This window comes from Passer domesticus, chromosome 14, assembly GCF_036417665.1.
Source record: "Passer domesticus isolate bPasDom1 chromosome 14, bPasDom1.hap1, whole genome shotgun sequence".
NCBI classification, from domain to species: Eukaryota; Metazoa; Chordata; class Aves; order Passeriformes; family Passeridae; genus Passer; species Passer domesticus.
Window position 1 is genome coordinate 18,651,697 of NC_087487.1, and position 15,193 is coordinate 18,666,889.

At 43.9% G+C, this 15,193-nt stretch overlaps 1 protein-coding gene across 1 annotated transcript in view; it reads left to right on the plus strand.

Annotated features, from left to right (window-relative positions):
- Window positions 1-14,982, plus strand: part of MAP2K1 (mitogen-activated protein kinase kinase 1) — a 32,871-nt gene extending 17,889 nt beyond the window's left edge. The window contains exons 4-11 of the mRNA XM_064389358.1: window positions 2,050-2,127; window positions 2,613-2,664; window positions 7,873-7,997; window positions 9,683-9,890; window positions 11,032-11,096; window positions 12,297-12,358; window positions 13,202-13,247; window positions 14,075-14,982. Of these exons, the coding sequence (XP_064245428.1) occupies window positions 2,050-2,127; window positions 2,613-2,664; window positions 7,873-7,997; window positions 9,683-9,890; window positions 11,032-11,096; window positions 12,297-12,358; window positions 13,202-13,247; window positions 14,075-14,188 (750 nt within the window). The 3' untranslated portion in view covers window positions 14,189-14,982. The remainder of the gene's footprint in view (window positions 1-2,049; window positions 2,128-2,612; window positions 2,665-7,872; window positions 7,998-9,682; window positions 9,891-11,031; window positions 11,097-12,296; window positions 12,359-13,201; window positions 13,248-14,074) is intronic.
- Window positions 14,983-15,193: the final 211 nt, after the last annotated feature.

Below are 15,193 nucleotides of genomic sequence, written 5' to 3' on the forward strand. Positions count from 1 at the left end.
GTTCCTAAGCAGGGAATAATATATCTGACAGGGAATATTATGTCTGACAGCAAACATTTTCAATTTAAGGGAAGGCAGGGTGAAATCTGGTGGCTCAGTGCTGAATCTGTTTCCAAGCCAGACTGGATACAACATTTTACACACAGAGCAGCTGATCAATAAATTATGAAATCAAAAGAGAGGTGGATTGTCATAGTCTTAATTTATATTATTATTATGCTAATATATTGTCACTCTTATACTATTATTATAGTCTTAATTTATTATTATAGTCTTAATTTAGCATTAAGCTTAATGCAGATCGCTGGTAGAAGTTTTTGGTCTCCTTTTGGATAAAAGATTGGATGAAAATCTCCACTGTGGTCTTTTTTTTCAGTTGTTGCCACTCAGAAATCTTATTTTTAGCGGTGGGTTACAAAACCTAAGTCGGATTATGAACAAAAAGTTGGAGGTGGAACTTGAGTGTTTGATATTTTTAGGTACCGAAGTTCAAGATCAATGCCTAACTTTGCTTAGCAGCAGGTATTTAACAGGCAAAAGGGTTGGAGGCAGCTCCTGCACGACACTGAAGGCTGCAGCCAAGACAAGGCAGCTGAATTGTGTTCAGCCTTGTCTAGGATCAGAGCTGCTCCTCAGGGAAGGGGAAAAAAGGGTTTTTTCTGTAACAAAATTATGGTTAATATGCCAGGGTCTCAGCAGAGACAGCTGTCCAGAACTTCAGACTGGTTTAACAAGAGATTTCTAGAGATATTTTTTTTCTGCTGGTATATTTTTAATCAAGTGTGGAGTATGTGGGTGTGTTTTTTACAAAAATACATGATTAGATAAGTATTTATATACTTCTCATAAGAGTTGTAGATTTTAGTCCTCAAATAATAAACCTTTGTGTTCAGTTTCTTTGCTTTCACCAAGTGTAAATGTTGATGGAAACTTCCAAAGGGGAGGTTGAGGCAGAAGGCAATGAATTACTCCAGTTGGATCTTTATGGCAAGTATTGGGAGTTATCCAGTGCTGATCCAGACAACAGGATATGGTTTTAAATTGGAAAAATAACTTTTTAATTTCTTCTTTGGTTGTATATTCTCTGCTCCAGAGAATCCAGACCTTATGCACTAGTCTATTGTTGAATCAGTTGCTAAAAATAAACAGCATTTTTCCCAGTTTTCCTTTTGAAAAGCTCTTAGCAACAGTGGGATATATTTGCCTTTGCTGGGGGTGTGTGTGCATGCAGGCAGTTTATTTAATCTAATAAACAAGGCCATGGCTTACCAGGGAACCTTCAAAACATTTTCTCCCTATTTTGGTTCTTTCTGTGCCAAACCATCCTTGGAAGAGTCACCCTGGGCCTGCAGAACTGACAGAGGCAGCTCCTCCTGGGCAGGACCTGCTCTGGGACAGGGATCTGGATCTCTCATCATCCTGGGGTGCCACTGCCAGCTGGGGCTGCCCCTGCATCCCTGGCAGTGCCCAGGGCCAGGCTGGCTGGGCCTGGAGCACCTGGGACAGTGGGAGGTGTCCCTGCCTCAGGTGTGGAGGTCCCTTCCAGCCCCATCATTCTCCATTTTCAAGCAGAATCCTCTGTCTCTCTCAGTATGATGAGCTTTCAGCCCCATAATCAGGATCAATAAAATCTTTTCTTTGTCTTTGGAGAAGGAGGATTGTCATGGATGGCTGTGACAAGGAAAAAAATGCATTAGACAGAATATTACCTGTGAAATCCTTCCTACTTGCTTGTCACTGTTTGTGGACAGTGCTTCCTTAAGGAGATCCAAACCATGGAAGTGCTGCTCTGGAAGAGCATTGTGTGCAGTGTTTATTTGAGTGGATGTTGTTAGTGGCCAAATGTTTATTTAAAATAAACACAAACCCGACTGATTCCTCCTGAGGAGTGATTTATTTATTTCAGATTTGCACCACAACAATGTTAAAGCAAACATGAAGAGCAACTTGGGGTTTTTTTAAACAAATTAAGGCTTCAATTTACAGCCCTGCTTAAAATATTTTAGAGCAATTTGATTAAAATTTGACTGTTCAAATATTTCCTGTTAGGATGGTGGCTCCTTGGATCAAGTGCTGAAGAAGGCTGGGAGGATTCCAGAGCAGATCCTGGGCAAAGTTAGCATTGCGGTGAGTGGGGCATGGGGCTGGCACCTCTGGGCACTGCCACATCCAGGGGGATGGGGGAGAAGGGAATATTCCCAGGTTTTTCAGTGTGTTTTTTCATTTTTCAGTTTCTTTTTGTACGTGGTAGCTGTGGGCACTGGGATGAGTAACACATTCTGGGCTTGGAGTTGCTGCTTTTGGATCAGTAGATGCTTCTGGATGAGAGCTGAATCAACACTTCCTTATTTTTCAGTATTGCCTTTTCCTCTCCATCCTGCAGAAAGAATGTGTACAGAGCTCTCTGTAGACAGAACTTCCAGGAAGGGGTTGGGCTTATTGTTCATTTTTCTAGTCCGAGCTGGAGGGACAAATGAAAACTCAGTGTTGATTGGCAGTGATTGCATTTTGGGATTTCTGTTCAGCTGCATGCATTTGGAATTCTTGTACAGACAATGCATTCAACTCTCTCTTCTGCTTCCTAAATTAATTTAGTTTTCATTTGTCTCTAGGTAATAAAAGGACTCACATATCTGAGAGAAAAGCATAAAATAATGCACAGAGGTGAGATAAAAGTTTGTGTTGTAACTTTCCTTGTGTATAATTTTTATTCACATTAAAATACCTCTTTTTTCTATGCTTGGTTCTTTTGGTTCCATATGACTTTGGTTCAAAGGATTTTTCTTGGGCAGTGTGAAGCAAACTCTCTGTTTTAAATCCAAATATCTTACCATGACTATCAGGTGTCTTCAGCTTCTGTCTTCCTGCAGCTTATCTTGGTTTGTAATCCATGCTTGAACTGCTGTTCTTGCATTTTACGTGCACACAGAACTTGTCTGTGTTTGAGACTGATTGCAATTAAAACCTCTGAGCTAAATTTCCTTTGACTGTTCAATAGTCATTGCCATGAAGACTTTTAAAAGAAAGTAACTTTTTTCCCATGTGTCTTACATGCTGCTTATTGAGAGCTGTCATGCAGAACTGCATCCCTTTCATACTTTAAAACAATTAACAAACCATGGTGAAGCTGTGTAAAATGGGAGTGTTGCTTCTCCTGGGTCTTTAGTTACTTTAGAATAAATGCATTAAATTATTTTCTGCTTTTAGTTGCCCTTTTTAAAATCCAGCTCCTCCATTATCTGTTGCATGTTCCATTAAAGAAGAATGACCCTTGGTACAGTAATAAATCCATTTTTGCTGCTGTGGGTGTGCTGTGAAGGTGGAGCTGGAGCAGTGCAGCCCTGGGTGCAGCCCACAGCAGCTGCTGGGCAGCTTTGGGCCACAGCAGAATATTCAGATTATAAAATATTTGCAGCAGACATTAATACATGTCTGAATTTACATTTGTTGCTCAGACCAAAAAGAGGAATCAGCAATCCCAGCTTGCACAAGCTGTTGTAGGATCACCTTACACATGAAGTTGTGTTTATCACACATTCCTGGTTTGTGGGGTTTTTTTAAACAAATATAGCTCTCTTGTGGAGCAGGGAGGTTGGAGGGAGACTCTAAACATTTCTGGTGACAGTTTCAAAGTCATTTGTCTCTGTTCAGAGCATAAGGACTCCAGGGAAAGAGATCACCTTATTTTAGGGCATCCTGGTAGAGTTACTGCTGCCTCTTGTCCTCAAGTCAGCCACAGCAGTGGGTTGTTACTATGTTGGTTGCTTGGGGTTTTTTTTTAGGTTGATCTTGCTCAGCTGAGACAGCAGTTTTTATTTATTTATTTTCAGTTCTACCATCTGTAAATCTGATAAATCCAAAGTGAAGCCCTCCTGATCTTGTTTAAGTGCAGCTTAACCTCGCGGTGTTTGCTACGTCAGAGGTTACACTGCAGGTTCAGGGACCAACACAGATCAGAAATTCCTCTTCTGCATTGCTGCCAGTACTGGGTTGAGTGTGCCCTGGAGTGTACAGCTCCATGTCCACGTGGTGGTTTTTGTTTTTCAGCCCAGTTTCCCTCCTGTGTGCTCTGACAGCAGCAGGATATGGTGACCTTGTGCACTCCTTGCAGAAGCTGCTCTGTGATCACATCACCTCTGTGGTGTCTGATAAAGAGGGAGCCAAAAGGACATTTTGGGAGTTGATCATGGCCAGTGCTGGCAGCTAAAAGGAGAATCAGTCAGAGCAGTGAGTGGTTCTCCATCTCTGGACAGCCAGAGCCAAACTTGCAGCTTCTGTCCCCGTGCTGTCCATGGGTCTGTCTGTGCCACAGTCCTTGTGCATTCTTTGCACTCCCCTTGTGAAGGCTGGAGTGCAGGTGAAGCTGCTTCTGGCAGTTTTTCCAAACTGTCTCTTCCTTGAATCCCAGCTGAAATAAACAGTGCTGGTAAAAGCATTTTCCTGAACTGTGTCAGCATTATTTTATACACAGCTATAATAATTGGAGATTTCTGTGCTTTGCTTTCTCTCCTGCACTGACAAGGTGAGAACAGCATCTCACATGGGCTGTTTGTTCTCACTCATCCATCCCTGGGGAAAATGTGTGCACTTGGTGGGCTTGTTTTCAGCAGGATTTATTGGAGTTGTGCTGTGGGGAGAGTGGGTGACTTAAAAATGAAGAGACATGAGAACATAGCAACAAAGGGCCAAAAAATCTGTTCTTAAATCCAAAGACAGCCAGGCTTGTGAGAACTCATTTACAGGAAGGAATTTATTCCTCTGCTATGTTTTGTTACTTCTGTGGCAATCAAGTTTGGAATATTTAACCCAAACTCCTTCCATGCACAGCTGAGTCCTGGACTAGCTGAGGAGAAGTGCTCACTTGTCATTCCAGACAGCTCCAGGAAGAAGGTTTTGGGGCTTAGAGCAGGAATGGAAAATACAGTCCTTTTGTAGAGGAAAATACAGTCCTTTTCTAGAGGGTTTGCTCATGTGGAGCACTGTGCTTTGTGTTCTGGTCCTCTCTGAGCAGACAGGAATGAAATCACAAAACCTCTGGAAGTCCAGCTGGTGGGATCCAAGGCAGGCACAGCAAAGGAAGGGTTGAGGAGCATGACTGTGCTGGATATTTTAATAATATCTTCAGTTCTGTTAAATAAAGATCTCTGTGGTGCTGTCTGGACTTTAATCCTCTCTGGAAGGGCTCTCCTGGCAGAGAAGCTGCTTTGTAAGGTTTTGAACCCCAGCTGGAGGCAGCAGGGAAGTGTCACTGGGCTGTTCCAGGCCTGCAGTTCCAGAGGATTCTCATGAAATCCTGCCTTGGCAAATGGGAACTGATTGGAAGATCCCAAAAATGTGCTGCAAGACACACCTCTGCTCTGTGCCTGCTCACATGTCTGCTCTGTAGCTGGTACAGAGTGAATTCTGGCTGAAGGTGTTATGACAACATCCAGGGCCACCTTTCAGAATGAGCCTGTGGGGCAGAGCAGAGGAAGGAACCTCTCAGAGATTATCAGACATTCTGGAAACTTCTCTGTGTTACCAGCTCCCTTTGCAGTGCCATAAATCCATCCCCCTGGCAAAGGACTTCTCTGGAATTCTCTTCCTGGCTTGTCTGGGGTGGTATATAAAATATCTTCCACTTTCTTTAAAGCTGAAGTGCTTACATAACACATTTTGTGTTCCTTTTGTCTGTTCCTTGCAAGTTCCAGCATACATTTTGCAGAATGCCTTGGCATTCCTGTTCCTCTGGCAATACAAATCTCTGGTTTCCAGAGAAACTGCTCAAGTGCTCAGAGGCTCTGGAGTGAAAATAGAATAGGTGCTGCATTTAGAGGGGTGGAAATGCAGCAGCCTTCCAAACATCACACTGATCACATGGGGTGCCTTGTGTGGAAAATGAAAATACTCCAGGGAGGAGAAGCTGTGTGCAGAAATGCAGAGAGGAGATGGGGCTGTGCTGGTCTGAGAGCTGCAGTGTGGCATTGCCACCTGCAAAAACACTGAGGGAAAAGGGGAACAGGAGACCAGGGGGATTCTGAGACTTCAGGGTCCTCATAAAGAGAATTCTGTTTGGCACTGACAGTGGAAGGGCAATGATTTTTCTTCTTTGCCATTTAATTATGAAGAATCAATGAACTCTAGAGATGAAAGTGAGGATTTACATCTCTGTTTTGAGTTTGTAGCTGTGCATTGGTGAGCAGCACAAACCTGGCTGTCTGTGGTTTGTGCAGGCTCTGCTGTGCTCCCAGTGTGTTTTGCAAACAGTTTTTCCACCTTGCTTTTGCACAGAGCTTTGGGTGCAGATTCCTGTGCAGCTGGGAATCTCTAATCTCTGCTTGCTGCTCCCCTGCTCCAGCTCTGGCTCTGGGTTGGGTTGTTTTTAGCTCCTGCTGGAGTTTCAGACTGGTAGGTTGAGCTCCCAGCCTGGATCCACCCTTTGCACAGTGAGGGGTCCCTTGGTGAGGTCTCAGCAGGCAGAGCTTGCAGAAGGTGCAGCTGTGAGCCCAGCAAGCCAGATCCTCCCCCAGGGGTGGGGAATTGAAAGCAGCACACACAAAATACCTGCCTGCATTTTCCATCCACAAATCAGGGCAGGAAACTGTGCCTGGTACAGTTTCATTTGCCTGGAAAGGGATGGCAGGGACAAAAACATGGAACCACAGTTTCCCCAAGTAGATAATTATACAAACTTGGTGTTACTCCTCAAAAGGAGCTGGGGGGACAGCTGGAATTGTTTTATTTTCCCTTCCCCATGGATCTTGCTCTGTGAGGCATAAACCTCCTGCATGGAGATCTTTGTCACCTCAGTGTCCTCCTCCCAGGGACATCCCAACCAAAGGGCAGCTCCTGGAAGAGATCTGTGCTTCAAAGCGAAAAGCAAATGAAAATGTGGCAGCCTGTAGACTTCTGAGTCTGCTCTGGAGTGAAATCATGATTCTCTTTCTTCAAAACAATTTTCCAGTTCTCTTTTTTCTGCAGCATTACTCTGCCAGTGTGGGCTGTTGGTTGCTTGTTTTGATAATGGGTTGGTAATGGCCAGCTAAGCAGTGAGATACAGTGAAAAACCTCCTTGCAGCTATAAAAGAAACACTAAACACTTGTTCCCTGTACCTTTGCATTCACCAAGAGCTGTTATTAGTTGCTAAGCTACCAGTGACCCTTATTAAATTTCCATTTAGGAAAAATGATGAATTCAAAATCATGAGGGGGCTCTGTCACAGGAAAAAAAACAACCTCCAATTATTTTAAATACACATTTTCAATAATAGGAAAATTATTTTTCACAGCTTTAAAAAAAGAAATAAACAACAAAAAACCTCAAATCTAAACCAACAAGCAAACCCAAGATCACCACCCCAAAAAACCCCAAGAAACCCAAACCCAGGAAGCAAGATCCCACTCCAGGGAGTGTTTGGCCATGGGATGATTTATGCCTATGTAGATATGAAGGAATGATAGTGTGGCTGCTGCAATTCATTGACCTTTGTAAAATAAATATGTAGGGCCTTTTATTGATCATTTCTAGGCAAAGTATCATCATTCAGGAGGAGTTACACTGTTCTACACTTGTTTATCTCAAAGGAGACCATTTATATGCAGGGAGGATGTGGATACCCAAACCTAATGCTTAAAAACCAGGAAATAGGGTGAAATCAAAAAGTGGACAATCTTTTTTGCATGTGTAATTTTGACTATTTCTTTTTATTTATCTGTAGTTAAATAGAGAGTCTGTGAGGTAGACCTGGGGGGGACCCAAATCTCTGATTATTGCCAGAGGAGGGCCAGAATTGTGTCACAAAGGGGAGGCACATGAGAATTCTCACCTTGCATTGTCAGATTTCCTGTTTTATCTCCTAAATCATCCATTCTTTTATTTTTTTTCTTTTCCAGATGTTAAACCGTCCAACATTTTGGTAAACTCTAGAGGTGAAATCAAGCTTTGTGACTTTGGTGTCAGTGGGCAGCTGATAGATTCCATGGCAAACTCCTTTGTTGGCACACGCTCCTACATGTCTGTAAGTACAGATTAAATTTAAATTTAAATCCAGATGACACAGCTCTGAGTTTGTTAGGGTTCAGTTGTCCCAGTTCTGGTGACCAAACAAGAACCACCTGTTGCTGCTCCTGGTTCAGCTCTTCCTGCATTCCAGGAATATTCTGGTGTCACATCAGATTGTGTGTGTGGAGGAAGAGCTGTTGCAGGAAAAGCCAAAAACTTGGAATATTTCTAAAGAAGAGCTGGGGCTGTGTCTACAGTGCAGAACCCAGTCAGGGGTTGAAGTTCTCACCTCTGAGGGCTGTTGCTAATGAGCAAAACCAAATCCACAGCTCAGCTCAGCCATGCTCCTGCCTTGCCCTGGCTCCTCCAGGAGCAGGGATGAGAGCCAAGTGCTGTCTGCCTTCAGTTTTCCTCAATTTGTTGTTTTTACAGGCTGAGGGTTTTACCTGGGGAGTTTTACTTTGCTCCCTGGCATCACAGACCAAGCCACGAGGGGGTTTTTGTCCTGGTGGTGTCTGAAGGATCTTCTCTTGCAGTAGCTGCCTTTGCACACTTCTATGCACACAAAACCATACAGAATTATTACATGCAAAAATCCCTTTTTGCCACATGGAGGTGTGGAAAAACAACACTGTTTAACTTGAACAGATTTCTAGATTTTAATTATATTTATATTTATATAACAAGTGCTCTCTCTGTTTCCTCCTCTTTCTCATCCACCCACCTTCCTTTACACTTAACATTTTATGAAAATCTTGGGATTTGGACATTTCTTTTGCTGTCCAGCAGTTGTGTAGTTTGTCCCGATGGCTTTGGAACTGACTGAGGTGGGACACTGGAGAAAACTCAAATACCATCTCAGTAAATGCTACAAAACAAATTAAACAAAACTATCACCCCCTTATGGCAGAAGGAAGAGGCTTTACTGCATTCTCACATTCTCTGAGAGGGACTTTCAAATTGCATATGTATTTTTCCAATATGTGCATGCAATCAGAGAAGAATCTGCACCATTTTGGTAAAATATAATCTTGATTTTAAAAAGAGTACAGAAAAGTGAATGTTTTCTTCGAGAACTCTGAGTAAAAATGGATTTAAGGGTGAAGTAGATTCATGTATTAATAATTTCAGGAACTGTATTCAGCACTGAACATAGACTGACAAAGCAGGTGCAAAAATGAAGCAAAAGGAGTTGGTGCAGCACTCACCTGCTGGTTTTGGCAGAAGCAGGAGGTGGATACACTGCTCAAAACTGAGGATCTGTGAAGCAGTGGGACTGGAATAGTCAGATACACTTCTGATCGTGATTCAGCTGGCCAAAAAAAATCCCACACCTAATAACCTTTACAGTGTGTGAATCTCCTAAAGACAATACAGAACAGATTTTTGGCTGAGTCTGATCTTGCCTGCAGAGCCTTGTGTAGGAGATCCATGAGATGTGTGCTAAAGAAATAAAACAGCACACGAGAGAATAATTTCTGAATTGTCTCACACTTGTTTGCAGTGCTGGAATGTTTGGGGAACTTCAGGAAATCCAGAGGACAGATTTGCAGGAAAATACCAAGAAGTCACTCATTTGAGCATGCTGTGCTAACAAGTTGGGGTTTCGTGCTTTAATTGATCCAGGTTATTGCAGAATGTCATTTTTTGGTAATTCCTTGTCACAAAGCTGCCTCTCCTCCCCTCCCCTGTGTTTTGCAGCCCGAGAGGCTGCAGGGCACCCACTACTCGGTGCAGTCAGACATCTGGAGCATGGGGCTGTCCCTGGTGGAGATGGCCATCGGCAGGTACCCCATTCCCCCCCCTGACTCCAAGGAGCTGGAGCTGATGTTTGGCTGCCCCGTGGAGGGGGATTCTCCAGTCACAGAGACCTCGCCCCGGCAAAGAGCGCCCGGCCGGCCCATGAGCTGTGAGTCACCACCTCACTGATTCTCCTGCCAGCTTCCAGGCCCTTTGGAGCTGGTCCTGCTCTGCACAGGGGGGATTTCAGCTTTTAAAAATCAGGGTTGTGTTGGGCACCTGGCTCAGCCTCACTGAGAGGAGCCCTGAGGGAGCAGAGCACCAGAGACCCTTTTGTTGGTGGTTCTTGTGAGCAGCCCCAGAACTGAGGGGTTGGAGCCCTGGGTGCTGGGAATTTCACACTCTGTGCTGACAGGCACTGACCCCCAAAAGAACACTGCATTTGGTCTGAGGCTGTGGAGAAGGCTTCCAAAATTGAATAATGGAACTGTGGAGAAGGCTTCCAAAATTGAATAATAGAACGGTGTGTAGTTTGAATAGAAATGTGTAATATCACATAGTAAAAAACTTAGAGTTTAAGGTTTTAGAATATAGTAATATACATAAAACAAGATAGAAGTTTTAGGGCAGAAGCTAGTCCTTATTCTTCACTTTCTTCTCCATGGGTTTGGGTGGTTTTGTGTAATTGGATACAAAAGTCCCCATTGCAAGCCACAAGTAGTTAGTTACTAGGTTAAAAGTAAAAATAATTTAAGTGTCATTTCTTAATTAGACAGTTTGTCCTCAAAAAGCCTTGTAGAGAGAAAGATACAACTCCATTTTTAGTTTTTTAAAGTGCTGTAAAACTCACAATTTGTGAGACTATAATTTAAATAAGAACTAATAAACATCTGAGCCTAAACAAGAAATACCATCTCACACATTTAATCCTGACCTTAACAAAGAAACCCAGAAATTCCACAAAGTGGTGCCCCGTGTGAGGATTGAACTCACAACCTTCAGATTTCATAATCTGATAAAAAACTGATAAAAAACCAAAAACCACTCTGAGATCCCAGTCTGGTGCTCTGGTTTTCCCCAGGATGCTGGTCCTGGTGCAGCAGGATGATCCCAGTGAAGTGAATGCTTTGGGTCAGACCTGGAAATGTCTCCTTGCATGAAAGCATTTCCCTGCTGCTGTTGCTCCTTTTCCTGTAAATCTCCTGGGTGCCAGAAGTGTCAGACCTGGGCTTCCCAAAGCACCCCTAAAGCCATGGAGGGAGAGTGACACTGATCCCAATTTCTCCAATTTCTCTCCCATTTCTTCCCAGCCTATGGATCAGACAGCAGACCCCCAATGGCAATCTTTGAACTTCTGGATTACATTGTCAATGAGGTAATTTATAAACTTAAAAATCTGCACTTCACAGCTGTAAACTTTGAAAGCATCCTGGAACTTGGGGTTAGTGCTGTTTAGTCTGGTTTAGTCTTATGACTGAGTCACAATTCTCTTCTCTTTCAAACAGCTAAGCTTCAAGGCTAGTTAGATTGATATTTTAGAATGGGTTGTTTCCAGTATTTTCACAAGTACCACTGAAACTTGTGTGACTTCACTCTGCTTATATTCTTCAGAAAAAGAAAAAAAGAAAAAAGCATGTCATGTTAGCTGTCATTTGTAGCAGCTGGATAACAATTGCTCCAGCTGGATGAATTACTGAGAACTGTCCAGCTCACCCATTTGAAAGGCACAGTTGGTGTCTGGGTCCCTGCATTGCCTGTGCCACTGATAAATTGATAAATTGCTTCTGGAACTCATCTGCTTGCACAATTCTCTCAGATTACAAATCTGTTTTGCATATTATATAACAGCCTAATCTGGCAGCACTAACTCTGGGCATGGAGTGAGCATTGAATCACTTCAGCTGCTGTGCTCCTGTATTGCAGCATCCCTGAGGGGGCAGATTGGGCTGAAAAGCTGCAGCAGCTCAGAGTTTGGCAAGATTTTCTTGTGCCACCTCTGATTTAGCACAAACTTCTCCAGCAGGAGCTGCTCCCTCCAGCACAGGCTGTGCTCCATGAGGGAGGGGTGCAGGTCTTGCCCTGCCCTGTGCATAAAAGTAACTCAGTGTGAGGATGGGAGCTTAACCCTGATCCTGTGGCCAAGCCCTGGAGGATGAGGCAACAACGTGCAGGTTTATCCAGTCCCCCTTCTTTATTTGTCAGAATTGTGTCTGAATTCAGAGCCTGAACAAACTCATTCCCAGGGACAGAAAAGTGACATCAAAAGGATTATGGAACTAATGATGTGCAAGGCACCTTCCCTCAGCAGTGTGGAGAATGACAGGGTGCTAATTAGTGCTCTGAGCCTTCTTTAATGAGAGCTGAGGCTGTGCTCACCCCATCCAGGTGTGTGTGTGGAGAAAATAGAACAACCAACCAACCAAAACCCAACAAAACCCACCCCATAGCAGGGAAAGTCTGGTTTAGTACAGAAACACCTGAAAAAGCTTTTCTCAGATGTGGGACATGAGACTGTCCACACTGTAACATTATGCTGAAGGATTGCTGATTAAAAATTGTATTTATTTATTTACAGCCACCTCCAAAACTGCCCAATGGTGTCTTTGGTTCTGAATTTCAAGATTTTGTTAACAAATGGTGAGTATTTTCTCTGTTTTCTCTGTGGCTGAGTGGCAGAGGGACACGCTGGGCTCAGATTTGCCTATCAGGCCCTTGGCAATCAGAGTCCCTGCTCCAGGCCAGGGCAGATTGCAATCAGCATAATCAATCCTCTTTGGGTGTTAATTGCCTCCAGTTCATCTCACAGGCAACAGGTGCATCCAGAGGAGCCCCAAGGCTCAGGGATTCCCCTCTTCAGCCCTGAATTTCTGCTGCTGTGTGCAGCTCAGAGCAGTCCTTAGGAGTGACCCCCAGCACAGCCAGCAAGGCTCAGGCACCTCCTCCTGCAGTGGCAGTGCCATGGGGTGCACACTCCTGCAGGCTCCAGATGTTCTTCCTTGAGCCAACACCTTTATCCCAGCAGCTATTCCATCTTCTCACTTCCCCAGCTGCACCTCAGTGGTGCCAGCACTGAACCAAGGGGGGCAGCTCATTGCAGTTCAAAAGTTTGTTTATTTGTCAAATATCTCTATTTACAGCTTCCAAAAGGAAGGGCAGTCAATAGCTCTACTTGATCCTGAGCTTGAAGAGACTTGGGGCAAAGAAACCTGAGGGATAAAGGGGCTCATGTTGTTTTAGTTGAAATGGGATTTATCTCCCCAGCTTGGTTTAGACACTCATCAGTCTCAGACAACTCAGGATTTCTTACCTGGAGCTGTGGAAGCCACAGAAGGGAGCTGCAGGCTCCCATCTCTGTCTGAGAGGCACCTGGTGCTTTTATTGAGTGGTGTCAAGAGCAGAGCAGTGCAGCCAACAGGACACTGGAGCCTTATTTTAAATGCTAGTGGAGTGTAACTTGTGCACCACTTTGTGTTTTCCCAGTTTAATTAAGAATCCTGCTGAGAGAGCCGACTTGAAGCAGCTGATGGTGAGTGAAGGTTTTTAATTTGATCTAAAAGCCCCTTCCCAGGCAGGTGGGATTCCTCAGCTGGCCCAGAGCAGGTCACAGCAGTGTCCTCAAGGGTGGCTGGTGGCCCATGAGGAGCTCAGCTTAGGGAGGAACAGCTTTTCTGAGCTAGAGATCAAGGGGCTGCAGGTTTCACACCTCCTGCAACAGGGACTGTCAAGGAGACCAAAAGTCTGGATTTGATAATCACAATGGGTGGCTTAAACTAATTAACAAAATAATTCGCTCTTGAGTTTATTAGTTAATAATAAAGCATTGATTAATACTTTTAGGAGGACAAAAGAACAAAACTTCATATACCATATGGACTAATTAAATACATTTTTATATGTATTTAATCTTGTGAAACACAAGATTTGTCACTTTTTTACCAGCTTTGTCTGGCAGAATCTGTAGAACTCAACACACATCCTGCATTTTTGTCTGTGTGAAATAACCATATCAGCTTCAGTGCATCTTTTTATGGTTTTAAGTGTAATGCCAGGACTTCAGCTGTACTGCAGGAAATCAGGTTTTCCCTGCCCTGACCCTGCTGCACAATAATGGTGCAAAATGCGAGACTCTTTATTACAAAAAGCCTTTCAGTGCCCAGGCAGACATTTTCCAGAGTATCACTGGCAGGATTCCTCTGGGATGCTTTGCCTGGTGCTGGCTGTTCTGCATTTCTGTGGGGATTTCCCTGTAAAGCTTCACAGCTCGATGGCTCCAAGTGGATTTAGGGGTGCTCCTGAGGGCTGCTCCTGAGCAGCCTGAGGGCTGCCACGCTGACCCTGTTCTCCTGTGCCCAGATCCATGCTTTCATCAAGAGATCCGAGGCGGAGGAGGTGGATTTTGCAGGGTGGCTCTGCTCCACCATCGGCCTTAACCAGCCCAGCACCCCCACGCACGCCGCCGGCGTCTGAGCCCGGGGCAGCTCCTGGACTGTACCTCTGGTGACAACCACGCTCTCCTGGTCCTCTCTCCTCAGCTTGTACCTGTTCAAACATGTATTTCACCTCTTAAGGAAGAATGTCTTTGATAGCATGTGCCAAAACGGTTTTAAATCTCGTCCTAAACTAATTGGTATCGTACCGGGTTCCGTCGTTCACTGACCAAATGTAAGCTGTGTAAGTTCCAGTGCTTGCTGATTTTAGGTGATTATGGATATTCTTTCTTAATGAAAATATCACTGGGGCAGGGGGGTTGTGCCCTGGCTTGTTTGAACTTTATCAAGACTCTTTGTAAATCGTTGGTACTTCAATCATGCTTTCCCTGAGCTCCCCGGGCTCGGGATCGGGATGCTCCGAGCCTGTGAGCATGCTTTGCTGCTGCCCAGCTGTTCCCAAAAGTTAGGCTCCAATTTTGCTGTTGTCTAGAGATCTCTCTCTTTGCAGGTGAAGAAGGCAAGAGCTCTGCATTTCTCAGAATGCACAGGGCAATATTCTAATTGTAGACTTGTTCATATTTCTATATTTATTTTTCGAACATATCATCATCCTTGGATTTAGTGATGTATGTCTTTCTAATTGATTTTTAAAAGTTAGTTCTTGGAAGTGTCCTATGGAATCAAGACAATGATCCAAGCACTTTGCTTTCTTTTAACCTAAAGAGTCATGACAACTGTGTTTAGTGTCTAAAAGTGTATGAAAATCCTTTATTGTTTTATTCTCTCAGATGTTTAGCAATGGGTTCTCTTAATAAATATATTATCAAGTAACTTCTTGAAGCTTTTTTTAAAACTTGACCGAGGCTTTAACCTGGTCACTATAAATTCCAGCTCTTTGAAAGGACTTTGGATGAGGAAATGCCTGAAATTGTTCCCCAGAAGGGATCCCCATCAGTGGGAGATGAATTTCCACATGGCCAAAGGATCAGGTATCAAAGGGCTGGCACAGCCCGGGCCAGCAGAGGCAGGAAATGACTCACTG